At 40.8% G+C, this 13,780-nt stretch overlaps 1 protein-coding gene and 1 long non-coding RNA gene across 4 annotated transcripts; both read left to right on the top strand.

Annotated features, from left to right (window-relative positions):
* Positions 1-1,524: 1,524 nt before the first annotated feature.
* Positions 1,525-4,466, top strand: LOC147285972 (uncharacterized). 3 transcript variants are annotated; one of them, XR_015121605.1, is made up of 6 exons: positions 1,525-1,639; positions 2,486-2,625; positions 3,077-3,196; positions 3,707-3,781; positions 3,876-3,931; positions 4,241-4,466. It is a non-coding gene; the product is annotated as an uncharacterized LOC147285972 (long non-coding RNA). The 3 variants fall into 3 exon arrangements; XR_015121604.1 differs by having other exon boundaries at positions 1,527-1,639; positions 2,501-2,625; XR_015121603.1 differs by lacking the exon at positions 1,525-1,639 and having other exon boundaries at positions 2,210-2,625.
* Positions 4,467-5,829: 1,363 nt separating this feature from the next.
* LOC147285971 (TMV resistance protein N-like) lies at positions 5,830-8,175 on the top strand. The gene is made up of 3 exons (XM_086239325.1): positions 5,830-6,039; positions 6,805-7,671; positions 7,753-8,175. Exons 1-3 carry the CDS (start codon positions 5,830-5,832, stop codon positions 8,173-8,175), a joined length of 1,500 nt encoding a protein of 499 aa, XP_086095451.1.
* The last annotated feature ends 5,605 nt before the right edge of the window (positions 8,176-13,780 follow it).

The raw sequence follows: 13,780 nt of genomic DNA, 5'->3' as shown, positions 1-13,780 counted from the left end.
TAATTTGGAAAATTAAGGACCCTGACTTTTTCAATTTTGCCAATTAAGGTTATTCCGTCAATTTATACATTTTTCATCTAAAATGTCGAGATGATCAAGCAAAATTTAGCAAGAAATAAAAGAGTAAAAATGATGCATGAGGAAAAAATGATAAGATCTAATTGGAAGGGACCATTTTGCCCTCAAAGATTTGGATAAAAAATGTGTAAATTGACAAAAGAACCTCAATTGGCAAAATTGAAAAAGTCAGAGTCCTTAATTTTCCAAATTAGAAGTCTGGGGAGCAAACTGATACAAGTGTAATAGTCTGGGGAGCAAAATGGTATTAATCCCTAATTGAATTGAACTAATTAACCATCAATCAAGTACTGGAAAACTTTTTGCATTAACATTTTACTTCAAATTGAAATGCCCCAATTTTTTTTTTTTCTCATCTCTTGCATATTTCTAAAATTGGAATATCCTTCCATTCACAAGTTTAGATCAATTCTGTTTATTTTTCTTTTCCCTTAACAGAGGAAGCTTAATCTTCAATGAGTTTCAGTGTGGAAGTTGGAATCATAAGTGTTTAGTGGGTGGTGGGACAATAGACATTTAACTTTCTGACTTTTATTATCAACTCTGCGACAAGCCTTGTCCATCCATAATATTGATTCCCACTTTCCTTATCTTTCTACTGTTCCAGTGTTCTCCATTTCCTCATAATACAAACACAAACCGAATACACGACTCTGAATATACAAACACAAACATAAATGGCTGCTTCCTCCTCATTCCGGTGTAGGTATCATGCATTCTTGAGTTTCAGAGGTGAAGACACGCGCAAGGGCTTTACTGATCACCTCTACAGAGCTTTGGAGGGGGCTGGAATCCACACCTTTAGAGATGATGATGAAATTGCACTACTACAAAAAAGGCCTTTAATATCACTAGATACATATCGATTTTTTGAAAAATCGATATCGTAAAAATTTTAATATCGATTTAGGTTTTTGATGATATGTAAAGTAGATAACATATCACCACTTTTTTTTAAATGATATCTAATGTAACCCTTTTTCAGTAGATAAGGGTTAAACCGATATGTAATGTTACCTGAACCGGTCTTTTCCTCCAACTTAAAATTTTTTTGGTACCCTCTTTCACTCATCTCGACTCTAACTCTTAGACCCTCCCTCCCGAGCTCTCTCTCTCTCTCTCTCTCTCTCTCTCTCTCACTCACTCTTTCCTCTCTCTCTCTCTCTCTCTCTCTCTCACCGCGCCTCCTCACCAATCGAACTGCCACCGTCCAACAGCGATGGCTGGCGAGACCACCGGCCATATCTTCCTCTCTTTTTCCTTTCCCTTCCCTAACCTAACCCAGGCAGAGCCAAAGGTCTACTCATGCGAAGCGATCTCCTAATTACAGTGGTGTCGCGGCCCAACTCCGACCGCAATGGGTTCCTCTCGTTGAGCTGAATTGATCCATGGCCTCCCTTTTCTTCGACAACCACGCACGGTAGAATTTTGAAGCTTGAAAGGTCGCGACCTTCTCTGTTCCATTCTGGCAACTTCAGCGGTGGGTGGCAGCGGTTCGATAGGGGTTCTTCTCCTGTCAACTTGAGCTCTCTATTGGTGTGGGTAATTGAACCGAATTAAGGTTAGGGTTCCTCTTTCTCTTGGTCTCTGTCTCCCTTTCACTGTGTTTAAATTATAATGAATTTAGGGTTTGGGTGCTTCCTCAAATTTAGGGTTTTCTTTATACTTGTCTTGGGTTTTTCATAAATTTTTGGAGAATTCAGCTTTAGGATATAACTTCAAGGTTTAGAACGTGGAGGATATATGTGTTGAAGCAACAAATAGAAAAATTTGAGGTGGGAGTTCTGATTATATATGTGTATAAATTATGTATTTTGATTACACTTTATCCTAGAAATCTGCTTCGATTACTCAGTTCATTTGGACATTTCTTGTGTTCTCAATTTCCATATTCACATTTTTCAAATTTTGTGCTCTTTGAAATCTGTTACTAAATGGATTATGGAAGTCAAAAAAATCTTTGTTACTCTTTGAAAAATGATTGGATTTTGATCTGAAACTACAACCAGAGTACTTGACCCACCATCAATGCTTTGCTTTTGATGATTTGCATTACAAAGTATTGAGCTGTAATATATATCTTTGATGAATTATTCAGCTTTATATATTATTGTTGATGATATGTATCTCCTTGTTTTTTAATTGGTTGGTTTAGTTGTAAAAGTTGAGCTCCTTGTTCAATTTGTTGATCGTTTCATTTGTGGAAATTCAATCTATATGATGAAAATTGATTAGTTTAATTTGATGGTTCGTCAGACTTTGTGAAGCTACGTTTATGTGAACCATGATTTCCCTATGTATCAGCATCACCTTTGAATATGAATCAAATAATTGAATGATTTCCCTATGTATACAGATTCAAATTCAAATACACAATAAATTGTGACTTTAGTTTTAATTTGTTTAGGTGTCTTGCTTATAGGTCCCACACATAAACCAGCTATATTCTTGGTATTGCGGCCTCGCCTGCGTTCTGATGATTTTTAGGACCATTGGCATTAACAACTACGATATTCAGACATTGGCAGAACTATGTTGCACAACTAGGTGTTCCCTTCTTTACAAAGTCAAAACTTAAGTTCCTTCTGTTATATACTTTCCCTTATGATTATTGTTCTTTATAAATTAATTTATGTTTTATAGGATTATGAGTTCAGAGCTTGGTGAAGATAGAAACTGTAGAAGAATGAAAGTGCTTCCTTGATCTAGTGTTGAAAATACTAGATTAGTATTTGTATGACTAGATTAATTTACTCTTTCCTAAATGCTATTTTTTAATGAAGGTCATGCTATAGCTGGTCCTATTACAGAAACTTGTATTGTTTGTATAAATGAATACTTCTTGTGAAGTTGGAATAGGTATGTAGTGCCATATGAATGCTTGATAGCTTAAAGTTGCACTTAGGTTTATGCTTGATACTTAAGGTCAAATATTCAATATAAGTTTATGTGAAACGTTTTTGATATATCTGACTGAATACTGACATCTCGTTTGCAGCATTTGGACTGTTGATCTAGCATATTTATTACAGAACTTCTCTATTAGTTTTTCTTACTACACTGTGACATTTGGAGCAAACCCAAATTATTCTGGCGACTTGGCGAGACATTTTACAAGGTGATTCCCTGTTATTCAGATAGAGGCTGTTTGTTATTGATCTAGACCATACTGGCTGTTTGCAAGTTTCACAATGCAATTCTCACCCTGATGGTTCTATTAATTATAGACTGCATATATCATATGACATGAAAAGTCAAGTACTCTGATGATTTCTAAATGGACTATGGCAGTCAAAAAAAATCTTTGAAGGTGCAAGTGGCCAGAACATGTTCCTCAGTTAAAAAAATCTTTGAATGTCAATGCATATGCACATATTAGCTCATTTGGTTGTTGGATGGTATTTTTATTTTAAATAATTGGTCTTGATGGTCTGGTTATCATTACTAATGTATTTAATTTTAGAGTAATCAGTATTTAATTTTGTAGATTATTTGGTGAATTGGTCTCAGTCCTAGTGATAAATGGAATTGGACTCCAATATCTGAGCATTAAGTTTCTTATTTCTCCACTTTAATGGACTCTTTTCTCACTTCCTTCCTCTCCCTCTCCCCCTTTTTTTGTTTGCAGTTTTCAGAACTAATTGGTTTAGACTAGGAGCTATGAATACTAATTGGGCCATGGCGAGATCGATTCATGGAGTTGGTATTGTATATGTTATCATTTTTGGTTTATTTATGTAGTTATGAACATTAAAGGAGGTATTTGAAGGAGTGTATGTTGTTTCCCACTTTTGCAGGTTATATATTATGTGATAACACTGATTTCTAGGAAAATGCTTGTCTTGCTGGTCTGGTGAGTACTAATGCATTCAGGTTCTTATAAAAGGGTTTATTGGGATTGTTGGGTTTTAGTTTTGTTGGTTCCTCCTTTTGAGCAAAATTTGATGTTTGTTTCCTTTTTACAATCTATTGTACTTATTTAGTTGCTTTCTTCTCTTTTTTAATTTTAATGTCTTCTTTTGCAATGAACTAGTCTTAATCTGAAAAGGGTTATGATTTATGAGTAATTTTTGAGTGTTTGATCACTTTGATATCATTATTATCTTCTCTATGAGAACTCTGTCAAGCTTCACAAAAACATAAGTTGTTTATAAATCTGCAGTATTTTGAAGTTGTCCCACAAATGGAGAAGCAGACGCACTTGGACCAGATCCTTAGATGCCGGGAACAAGGTTCTAAGGTCATTGTTTTTTGTTCCACAGAGAGCTTGTGGTTGCAGACACTATTGGGGCTGCTGCAATTCATGGGGACAAGTCTCAACATGAGAGAGACTTGGTTCTACATGAGTTCTGTTGCGGAAAGTCCCCAGTATTATTAGCTGCCACTGATGATGCTGAGATTGACATCAAAGATATAAGGTTAGCTCATGTCATCGCACTTTCTTTTCTTCTTTTTTCCCCTAAGTTTTCATGCTCAACTTATTAATGAAAAACTAACAGCGACTCACTGGGACAAATATCAAGAGTGGTAAGAGATTAACTATGATTTTTCATGTTACAGGGTGGTGATTAACTATGATTTCCCTAATGTGGTTGAGGACTACGTTTACCGAGTTGAAAGAAATGGGGTGTTGTACAACTCTTTCTCTGAGCATGATTGGAAATATGCAGCTAATTTGATACAAGTTCTGGAGCGAGCTAAGCATCTGATGCCCCCAGTGTACGCTAGCCATTTTGTGGTATTTAGATGGCCAAGCCAATTTTTTGTAAAGGAAGAACAAGTGCATGCAGATTTTAGAACAATGTAGTCAAATGTTAGGAGAATTGCTGCCTTGCCAATATTTTGAAAGTGTAGGCAGCTTTGAATTGGAACAATTGATAGGGGTTATGAAATATTGATCATGGCTGTGACTATTGTTTTTGTGGGATTAATTTGTAATCCTTTTATTTTGTACTTAATTGAAATGTATGGATGAATGGAATGCATTTTTGTACTTGGAATGTTTGGATGAAAGGAAAATTTGAAAATGCACCAATTTCAAGCCACACATTTGTGTACTTGCATGGTCAAGGCATTTATATGAGTTTTTGCACAAAAAAAAAAAAATTTATTTCACACCAACCTTACAGATCACTTTTTTCGGAGTTTTTAATATCAGTTCTATTAAAAAACTGATATATAAAGACGGGTTTAACATCTGTTAATAACTGAGAACCGATATCAAAGTTAGTTTGTATATCAGTTAAATAGGTAATGCGATATGTAAAGATGAGTTTAACATCAATTAATAATTGACCACTGATATGAAAGTTAGTTTAGATATCAGTTTAATAAGTAATGCGATATATAAAAATGATTTAATATTGGTTATTTACTGAAAACCAGTATCAAAGTCCATTTAGATATCAATTTAAAATACAAAAACGATATTTAAAATACGTTTAGATATCAGTTTGAGATGTTTGGATATCAGTTTTTTCAAACATTCTGATATTAAAACATGGAATAGATATCGGTGTTACACTGATATGTATTTTAGGGGTAGAATAGATATCACCCCTGGAAATATCGGATTTTCACCCTGATAGATATCAGTGGATCACCAATATTAAAGGCCTTTTTTGTAGTAGTGTTGAGAGAGGAGCAGAAATCAAGGCTGAGCTGCAGAAAGCCATACAAGAGTCACGAGTATCCATTATTGTCTTTTCCAAGGACTACGCGTCCTCAACATGGTGCTTGGACGAACTTGCCATGATCATGAAACGCAGAACAACTGATGGCCACATGGTTGTGCCAGTTTTCTATCATGTGGATCCATCCCATGTCAGGAAGCAAACTGGGAGTTTTGCAGAAGCATTTGGTAGACATGAACAGCGCTTCAAGGAGGAGATGGACAAGGTGGAAGATTGGAGAAGAGCTCTTAGAAGTGTTGCAGATCTAAGAGTAGGGCTGTCCCTGAGGGTAAGCGAGGTAGGCAACCACCTCCGGCCCCTAAATTTTGTAAACCCTTATATATTCAAATAGGGATTAATACCATTTTGCTCCCCCGACTATTACACTTGTATCAGTTTGCTCCCCAGGCTTCTAATTTGGAAAATTAAGGACTCTGACTTTTTTAATTTTGCCAATTGAGGTTCTTTTGTCAATTTACACATTTTTTATCCAAATCTTTGAGGGCAAAATGGTCCCTTCCAATTAGATCTTATCATTTTTTCCTCATGCATCATTTTTCCTCTTTTATTTCTTGCTAAATTTTGCTTGATCATCTCGACATTTTAGATGAAAAATGTATAAATTGACGGAATAACCTTAATTGGCAAAATTGAAAAAGTCAGGGTCCTTAATTTTCCAAATTAGAAGTCTGGGGAGCAAACTGATACATGTGTAATAGTCTGGGGAGCAAAATGACATTAATCCCATTCAAATAATATGAGTACTTAAGAAGAGAAAAATCATGTGAATATATATGAAAAGTTTTAGGGGCCAATTTTTATGGTTTGCCTCAATACCTAATCTCATAAATAGCCCTGCACACACACACAAAAAAAAAAAGGATCACTATTTATTCTTAGATACTAATTACTTCTCTTTGAAACAGTTTCTTGCAAGTATAAAATTCCTTAATCTCTCTCTCTCTCACTCTCTTGCTCACAGACACACGCTCACACACAAATTTAAGGATCATTATTTGTATTCATAGAAACTAATTACTTCTCTTTGAAACAGTGTCTTCTAAGATTGAAAATCCTCAACCTCAGTCATTCACATGGCCTTATGACAACGCCTAAATTGTCAGGACTCCCTAGTCTTGAGAGATTAATTCTCAAAGATTGTATAAATTTGGTTGAGGTTGATGAATCCATTGGAAACCTAAAGAAACTTGTGTCCTTGAATCTAAGAGGCTGCAAAAATCTCATTAAACTTCCAAGAAGCATTAACATGTTGGAATCTCTTACAAAGCTTAATCTTTCTGGCTGCGCAAAGCTCGACCTTCAAGCCAACATGGCTAGTGATATGAACAAAGTGCGTCTGCTTTTGACTAAATTATGGCAGTCAATCTGGTCGCCGGTAGCACCAAGAAAAGGTCTTGAGTTAACCAGATTATCATTGGCAAATTTACCACATTCTTTAGGAAGCTTAAATCTGGGTCACTGTAATCTAACAGAGATTCCAAATGATATTTGTAGTCTGTCCTCATTGAAGTATTTGGATCTAAGAGGAAACCCAATTCTTAGCCTGCCAGTAAACATGAGCAGTCTTATTAAGCTCGAGGTCCTTCTATTAAATAATTGCACAAATCTCATAATGCTTCCGGAGCTCCCTCCATGTTTAGAGGAATTGCGACCAAGATATTGTGCATCAATGAAAAGAGTAAAAAGTTTTCCAGATGCTTGCATATCATGGAGATTAGAGGTTTGGGGATGCAAGAGATTAGTTGAAGTTCAAAGCTTGTTCAAAATAAAACCGTTGAGAAGCGTTGACATAAAAATGATAAAAGATATGGGCCTGTTCAATTTGGAATCCGTTGGGAGCACTGATGAGGTCGAAATGTTCAGCCGATTGACACATACAACCATGAAGGGTCCCCTCCAGGTTCTTTCTCTGTCTCTCAAGTAGTTATTATTATGATTTGTATAGCTTGTTATAATATAAGTGATGTGCATGAAAATGCAGGGAGTGTATGGATGTGGCATATTTAGCACTTTCCTTTATGGAAACAAGATCCCAGAGTGGTACATCTACAGGAGCAAGGGTGACTCCGTGTTGTCTATTACTCTACCTTCACATCTTAATCTCAAGATCCAAGGCTTAAATGCATGTGTTGTTTATTCACAAAAAAATATTTATGATGGATCTCTGTTTCTTAAAGTCAGTAATGATACCAAGGGTCTCATGTGGGCCTATTCCCCAGTCACAATGGCTGTTAGCGAAGAGAATACAGATGTGTTATGGCTAAGCCATTGGCTGTTTGGAGATGATGAATTGGAGGGTGGGAACAAATTACGTGTTTCATTAATGCCGAAGATTAAGGTGGTCGGAATCCAACTTGTGTACAAGCAGGAAAATCAGGGTGTCCTGTCAATGGTAAAGATATAGTAATCCCACCAGAAAGAGCTTATTGGAGGCAGAATGTCGATGTTGCTGAGGATGTGTCACTGTCAGCATCAAAGTATCAGTTTCGGACAGGCCAGTACCTTCTGTTTAATCAAGGTTTCGGGAACTCATCTATTAAGACTAATAGTGTATTTAAGCACTGAGCAAAAAAACTATTCAAAAGAATCTTTCCTGTTCAAAAGACTAGCCTCCATCCAACAGCTCAAGCATTAATTTTCTTTGGAGAGTTTCATTTTCTGCCTTTCTGGTTTGTTTTTCTTTTTACATCATGTATTTCTCAACGTTTATTAGATTTATTATTTCTTCAGATCATTCTTGTTTGATGTACAATATATCTTATTTGAAAACAACTCAGAGAAGGAATGTAGCCATGCCTGATATTTCAACAATAGAAACAACATAATTTATGGGCTCGAGCCACTTTGGACTGCTGTGTTTTGCATGGTAGGTACAGTTGGATGGATCGGGGCTTCTCTTGTGCTTGGTTACTGGTTAGTACTGTCTCAATCTTGTCTTCTTGCTGTCTTGTATGAAAAGGCTTCAAGGCTTCTCTTGTGCTTGGTTAGAACAGAACGCTAGATCCACTAATATTAGTGGGGGCTGGGGGCTCACTTTTGTATAAACCTCTTACATTGTTTGTTATTATTGGTCTTGGATTCCTTCTTACTGTGTAGAATAGGTGGTTCGCTGTACCACTATAATTGCCAATTTTCCTTAGGGAAATTGAACTCAATGACCTACTTTTTTGAACAAATTATTTTTATAATTTCTTTTTTTGTAAAAAAAAAAAAAAGGAAAAAAAAACTTACTTTTCTGACTCCTTAGTCATTTTTGAACCAAAATACCCTTCAAGATTCTAACAAAAAAAAATCTATCATGAACATGATGAACATTTCTAGATTTGATAGTGTTGATGCAAATTTCCGTAAGATAAATGCAACAACTTAGAACTGATATTTTGGCTGATCAGAAGCCTTGTTGGATGATGACGTGGATGTCGACTTGAGTTCTTCCTGCATGAAATATAAGATCAAAAGAGATAGACCGGTGTGGTACCAGCCAAACACGCTCCGATGATGAAGTCAGTGAAGTGTATTTGAAGGTGTTTGTGTAAGAACAAGGAAGAACATGTGATGAACTTGGGAGAATGAGGAAGAACAAGGTAAGATCTCCTGGGTTTATTCTCGACAAGTGGGATGTATTCTGGTAAGCTTTTTTGTGAGTGAAATTGTGTATTAGGTTTTTTTCTTTTGTGCACATAAGGCAGCTTATATAGGCAAAGGAAATGGTGAGGGGTAAGTTACCTGCATGAGGGTGAATGGTTGAGAAGAGGCCACGCGTTCGGTCATGAATAGTGGCATGCACAGCTACCCACCTTCTTTACATTCAATGTTGCATTGAATGTAAGGATGAAAGATAAACTGGGATGCCCTAATAGTCATGACTATGAGCTGGGAAGTCTCATCTGTCAGAGAATCCTGTCAGGTGCACTTAAGTATGGCGGTTCGTCCCAACGTGATCTTCTTTAGAATGGTGGTGGGAAGCCGAGCCGACCCGAACACATGTTCTCATGTGTAGACATGAAACCCATGTGTCATCGGATCGGACATGGACAATCCGGCCGAGCCAATCCGGTAGGTAGTGATCCCATCAAGTCGTAGTTGGCTATGACTAGAGTTTGAAAGGACGCTCGCCCAAGGTCGAGCCGAACCGAACTGGGATAACCAAGAAAATATGAACACTCAATTCTTTGGAAGATCCTCAGATCGGGTCGGACAGGGCGCGAGGGATTCACCATGATGAGCCGATCCGAGCTGGCAAAAAAGGTGCCGAGCTGGTGTGATGATGTGGAGGTCCAAGTTTGACCGTTGAAAAGTCAAAGCCTGAGGTTGGATCTGACTTGCCACGTGTCAATCCATTATTGGTTGTTAAATCCATGTGGATTTATACACAAACAGAAGTCCCCCAACTTCCGATCCGAGCGGACCGTGATAGATTGGAAGTTTAAAAGGCGATGATCAGTGAAAAATGACATTCGGATCGGTCCGAGCCGAACCGATGATCACCTGTGTCGTTCCGGAGAGGTCTGATTTTCCCGAAGATCTGAACAAATGGTGACTTGTGTTTGGTCAAAAATGTGAAAGGACGTTTGGTGTCTGCATGGGGGAACATAAGGGTCACTTCACTCATGGGTATTTTGAACATTGACAGGTGGCAAAATCTGGGACTTGAAGCGCCACTTTTGGATGGCTGAGATTGGTTTTGCATGGGGATATAAATGGCTCTCTCTTCCTCTTCCTCCCTTCACTTTCCAACTTTTCAGATTTTCCCAAATTTTCTCTCTCACCGAAAACTCTCTCTCTCCGTGAATCTCTTTCTCTCTCCGTCGCCAGTGCAGTGGTCCGGTCACAGTTCTGACCGAGCGCAACCGTAGGCGAGGCTGTTCCGAGTGTGTGAGGGGTGGAGAGTTTGGCCGAAAAGAAAACCAGTAAGTGATTCTCCCCATTTTCTAAGTTTTTGCATTTTCGGGTTTCTGGGTGTGTTCTTGAGTGCTCTTTAAAAAGTTACTTTTTGATTCAAAAAGGTAAGAGAGAGAAAACAACAAAGTGTTTTTGATGTCAACTACCGATTCGAGTGGTCGGCTCGACTCGGGAGATGCCTTTGAAGGGGACAGTGACGCCGAGCTGAGCCGGAGCCCACCAGAGGGTGAGGCAGATTGGGACGAGCTGTCCGAAGAGTTGGGCGAGGTCGGCTCGGCGTTGAAACACAATCCAGGTGAGGAACGCCGACCTCGAGGGGATGAGGAAAATCCCCAGGTATTGAGTTCCGATAGGGAACAGGAAGAGGGTGAAGAAGATGAGGAAGAAGACACAGATGCCGAGCCGAGCTCGAATGCCCTAATGAGGATCACCTCGGGGTCAGAGGAAAGGGACAGGGGTCGTGATGCCTCGACCTCGGCTCGGCGGGTGACGGGATGTCCGATCGACCCAGATTACTACGAAGAGTTGGCATGGAAGGCCGACCAGATCCCCAACGAGATGACCGAATTTCATCTCGGGGATCTGAGAGAAAGGTAAGAAATCCCGAGCTCGGTTCTGACAAGGTTGCCGATCGCCTGAGAAAGGCCGAGCCGACCCCCTAAAGGATGGGTGACAATGTACCCGGAGATGTTCGAGAATGGGGTTCGGCTCCTCTTGCATCCCTTCCTGCAGGATTGGCTGGCGATGATCGGCGCGGCGCCGCACCAGCTCAACCCGAATGTGTATAGGATCATCCTGTCCATGCACATCTTATGGCACAAGGTGCACAAGTTGCACAAGTGTGTACCAGACAAGGATCTGCTGATCTGCTCCTATGCACTGAGGTCGAAGCAGAAGACCGAGCTTGGTTTCTACAACCTTCAGGCATATTCGGGGCCACTGTTCACTGGGAATCCCTCATCCCAGAAAACTTGGAAGAGAAGATACTTCTTTGTTTCTGGGGATTGGGAGTTCGCCGATCCGAATAGTCCTCCTCCGGCTCGGGTCCCTAGAGCTTTTAGGATTCCAAGTAGGCATTGAATGTCTGGGAGAGCCGATCCAGATTTGATTTGTGATGATGACTTTTTTGATTTGATTTATTGTTTTTTTTTTTATAACTCCTTCTGTTTCATTTTTGCAGTTAGCTGGGGCAAATACAAGCTTCGGGGTGAGCTCAGGGATCAGATCGCTGCGATAAGAGAGTCGCCGCCGGAGTACTTGTCAACCAAATTCCTCCTCGGACCCACGCAGATCAAATCGAGCGGGATCTCCTGGTTTGTGCCCAGGTGGAACCCGAGGACTGAGAAGGGAATGGACCCCGCCGAGCTTGAAGCCCGGTTGAGGAAGAGGGCGGCGAGGAGCGCCCAGAGAAAGGCCGGAGCTCGGGCCCCTGCCGAGTCGGTCCAGGTGCCTGTTGTGGCCGCAGCCTAGGCTGGACCCTCCATGCCGAGATCGGCTCAGCTGGCCGAGAAGAGGAAGGGCTCCCAGGTTGAGGCCCGAGTAGAGAAGAGGGCTCGGACTGAGCCCGGGGGTGCCAGTGCCGATGTCTCTGGCTCAGCCTCCTCCAGAATAGTGGAGGTGGACCCCTATATCGAGCCGTTCATCACGGGCTTCAAGCGTGTGGTCACGCCGAGGATCGTGGAGGGGCTCTGGGCTGGTCATGAGGCACCGAGCTTCGGCAGCAAGGCCCTGAATGCGTCCCGCCAGGCCATGGTGGTAAGTATCTTTGATTTGGGATTTTCATATTTGTCCGCTCAGCTCGGAATAATGATTTCCCTTTTGTTGTTCTTTTTTTTTTTTTTTTTTTTTTTTTGCAACTCGCCCTTAGGTAAATCGAAGCAACCCAAGCCGCTGTTGACGCCGAGGAGAAGATGAAAAGGCTTAGGGAGAGAAACGAGGAGCTGAGGGAGAAGATGACTGAAGCCGAGCGCCTGGTCAGGGTAGAGTGCGAGCGGTCCACCGGTCTGCGGACTCAGCTGGCTGAGTGGGAGGTAGAGGTTGCTCGGCTCGGGAAGGAGCTCCTGGTCTTGGAGCAGAAAGTGACCGACCTGGGCGAATTTGACGATGAGCTCCAGCAAGACGTTGAGACGGCCGAGCGGAGAGCTGTTGAGGCTCGGCGTCAGGCTGGGGTTCCGAGCGTCTAGGCACTTGGTGACGCCCAGTTCGAGGGGTACCGGGAGCTTCTGGGGGTGATCCGGACGAAGAGGCCGAACTGGGACCTGTCGTTCCTTGCCGAGCTGGATGATGAGGAGGACGCCCAGAAGGGTCAACAAGAAGAGCTTCCCCCCCCCCCCCCCCCCGATTGCCTTGCCAGAGCTGAAGTGATCGCGCCTGCAGCCGAGCAGACCCAGGAGGATCCCCCGATCCCTGCAGCCGAGCCAAACCCGATCCCTCCGGTCCCCGAAACTGATCCCAACGCTGTGATGCAGATCGAAGGGGTCGAAGTGGTGCAGCTCGGTGAGGAGACGCCTGAAGAGTCTGCCGAACCGACCCTGGAGGGGCCAGCTGAAAGATCCGCTTGAGCTTGTGTTCTGTTTATTTTTGTTTTGTTCCCCGAGCCGAAGTGTGGCTCGGGGTTTTGATATATTTACGAACGATTTTTTTTTTTGAATCCTTTGTAATGAATTTATTTTCAGTATTTTCTTTCATTCTGATTTGTCTATCAGCTCAGCTCGGAAACGAGGCTAAATCTGCAGCAAGTAATAATGGGCAAGAAAATGATGAAGAATAAAAATAGCTATGGTAAAAACAAAATGAATGTGATAATGGACAACTTGTTTTGAGATCGGCCTGACTTGTCGACCATAAGACAATAAAATGAAAATTCACAACTTATCTTCAGATCAGCCTGATAAGCATGATGAAAATAAGCAAAAATTATAAATCCCTGCTGATCTCGGACGGGCTTGAAATATCCGTTGAGACATTAGGAGTTTTGTTTTTGAGAAACATATTCTCAACTTGCTTTCAGATCGGCTCGGCATGCACGATAAGAGATTGAGTTTTAAGACATTTTTCTTTTTTAGAAATATCCTGTCGAACGTTAGGACTGTAGGAAGTCACTTCGG

The sequence above is a fragment of the Dryas octopetala genome, chromosome 4 (assembly GCF_963921425.1).
Source record: "Dryas octopetala chromosome 4, drDryOcto1.1, whole genome shotgun sequence".
NCBI lineage: Eukaryota > Viridiplantae > Streptophyta > Magnoliopsida > Rosales > Rosaceae > Dryas > Dryas octopetala.
Note: the sequence above shows the minus strand (reverse complement) of the source record. Positions and strands in the feature narration are given on the sequence as shown.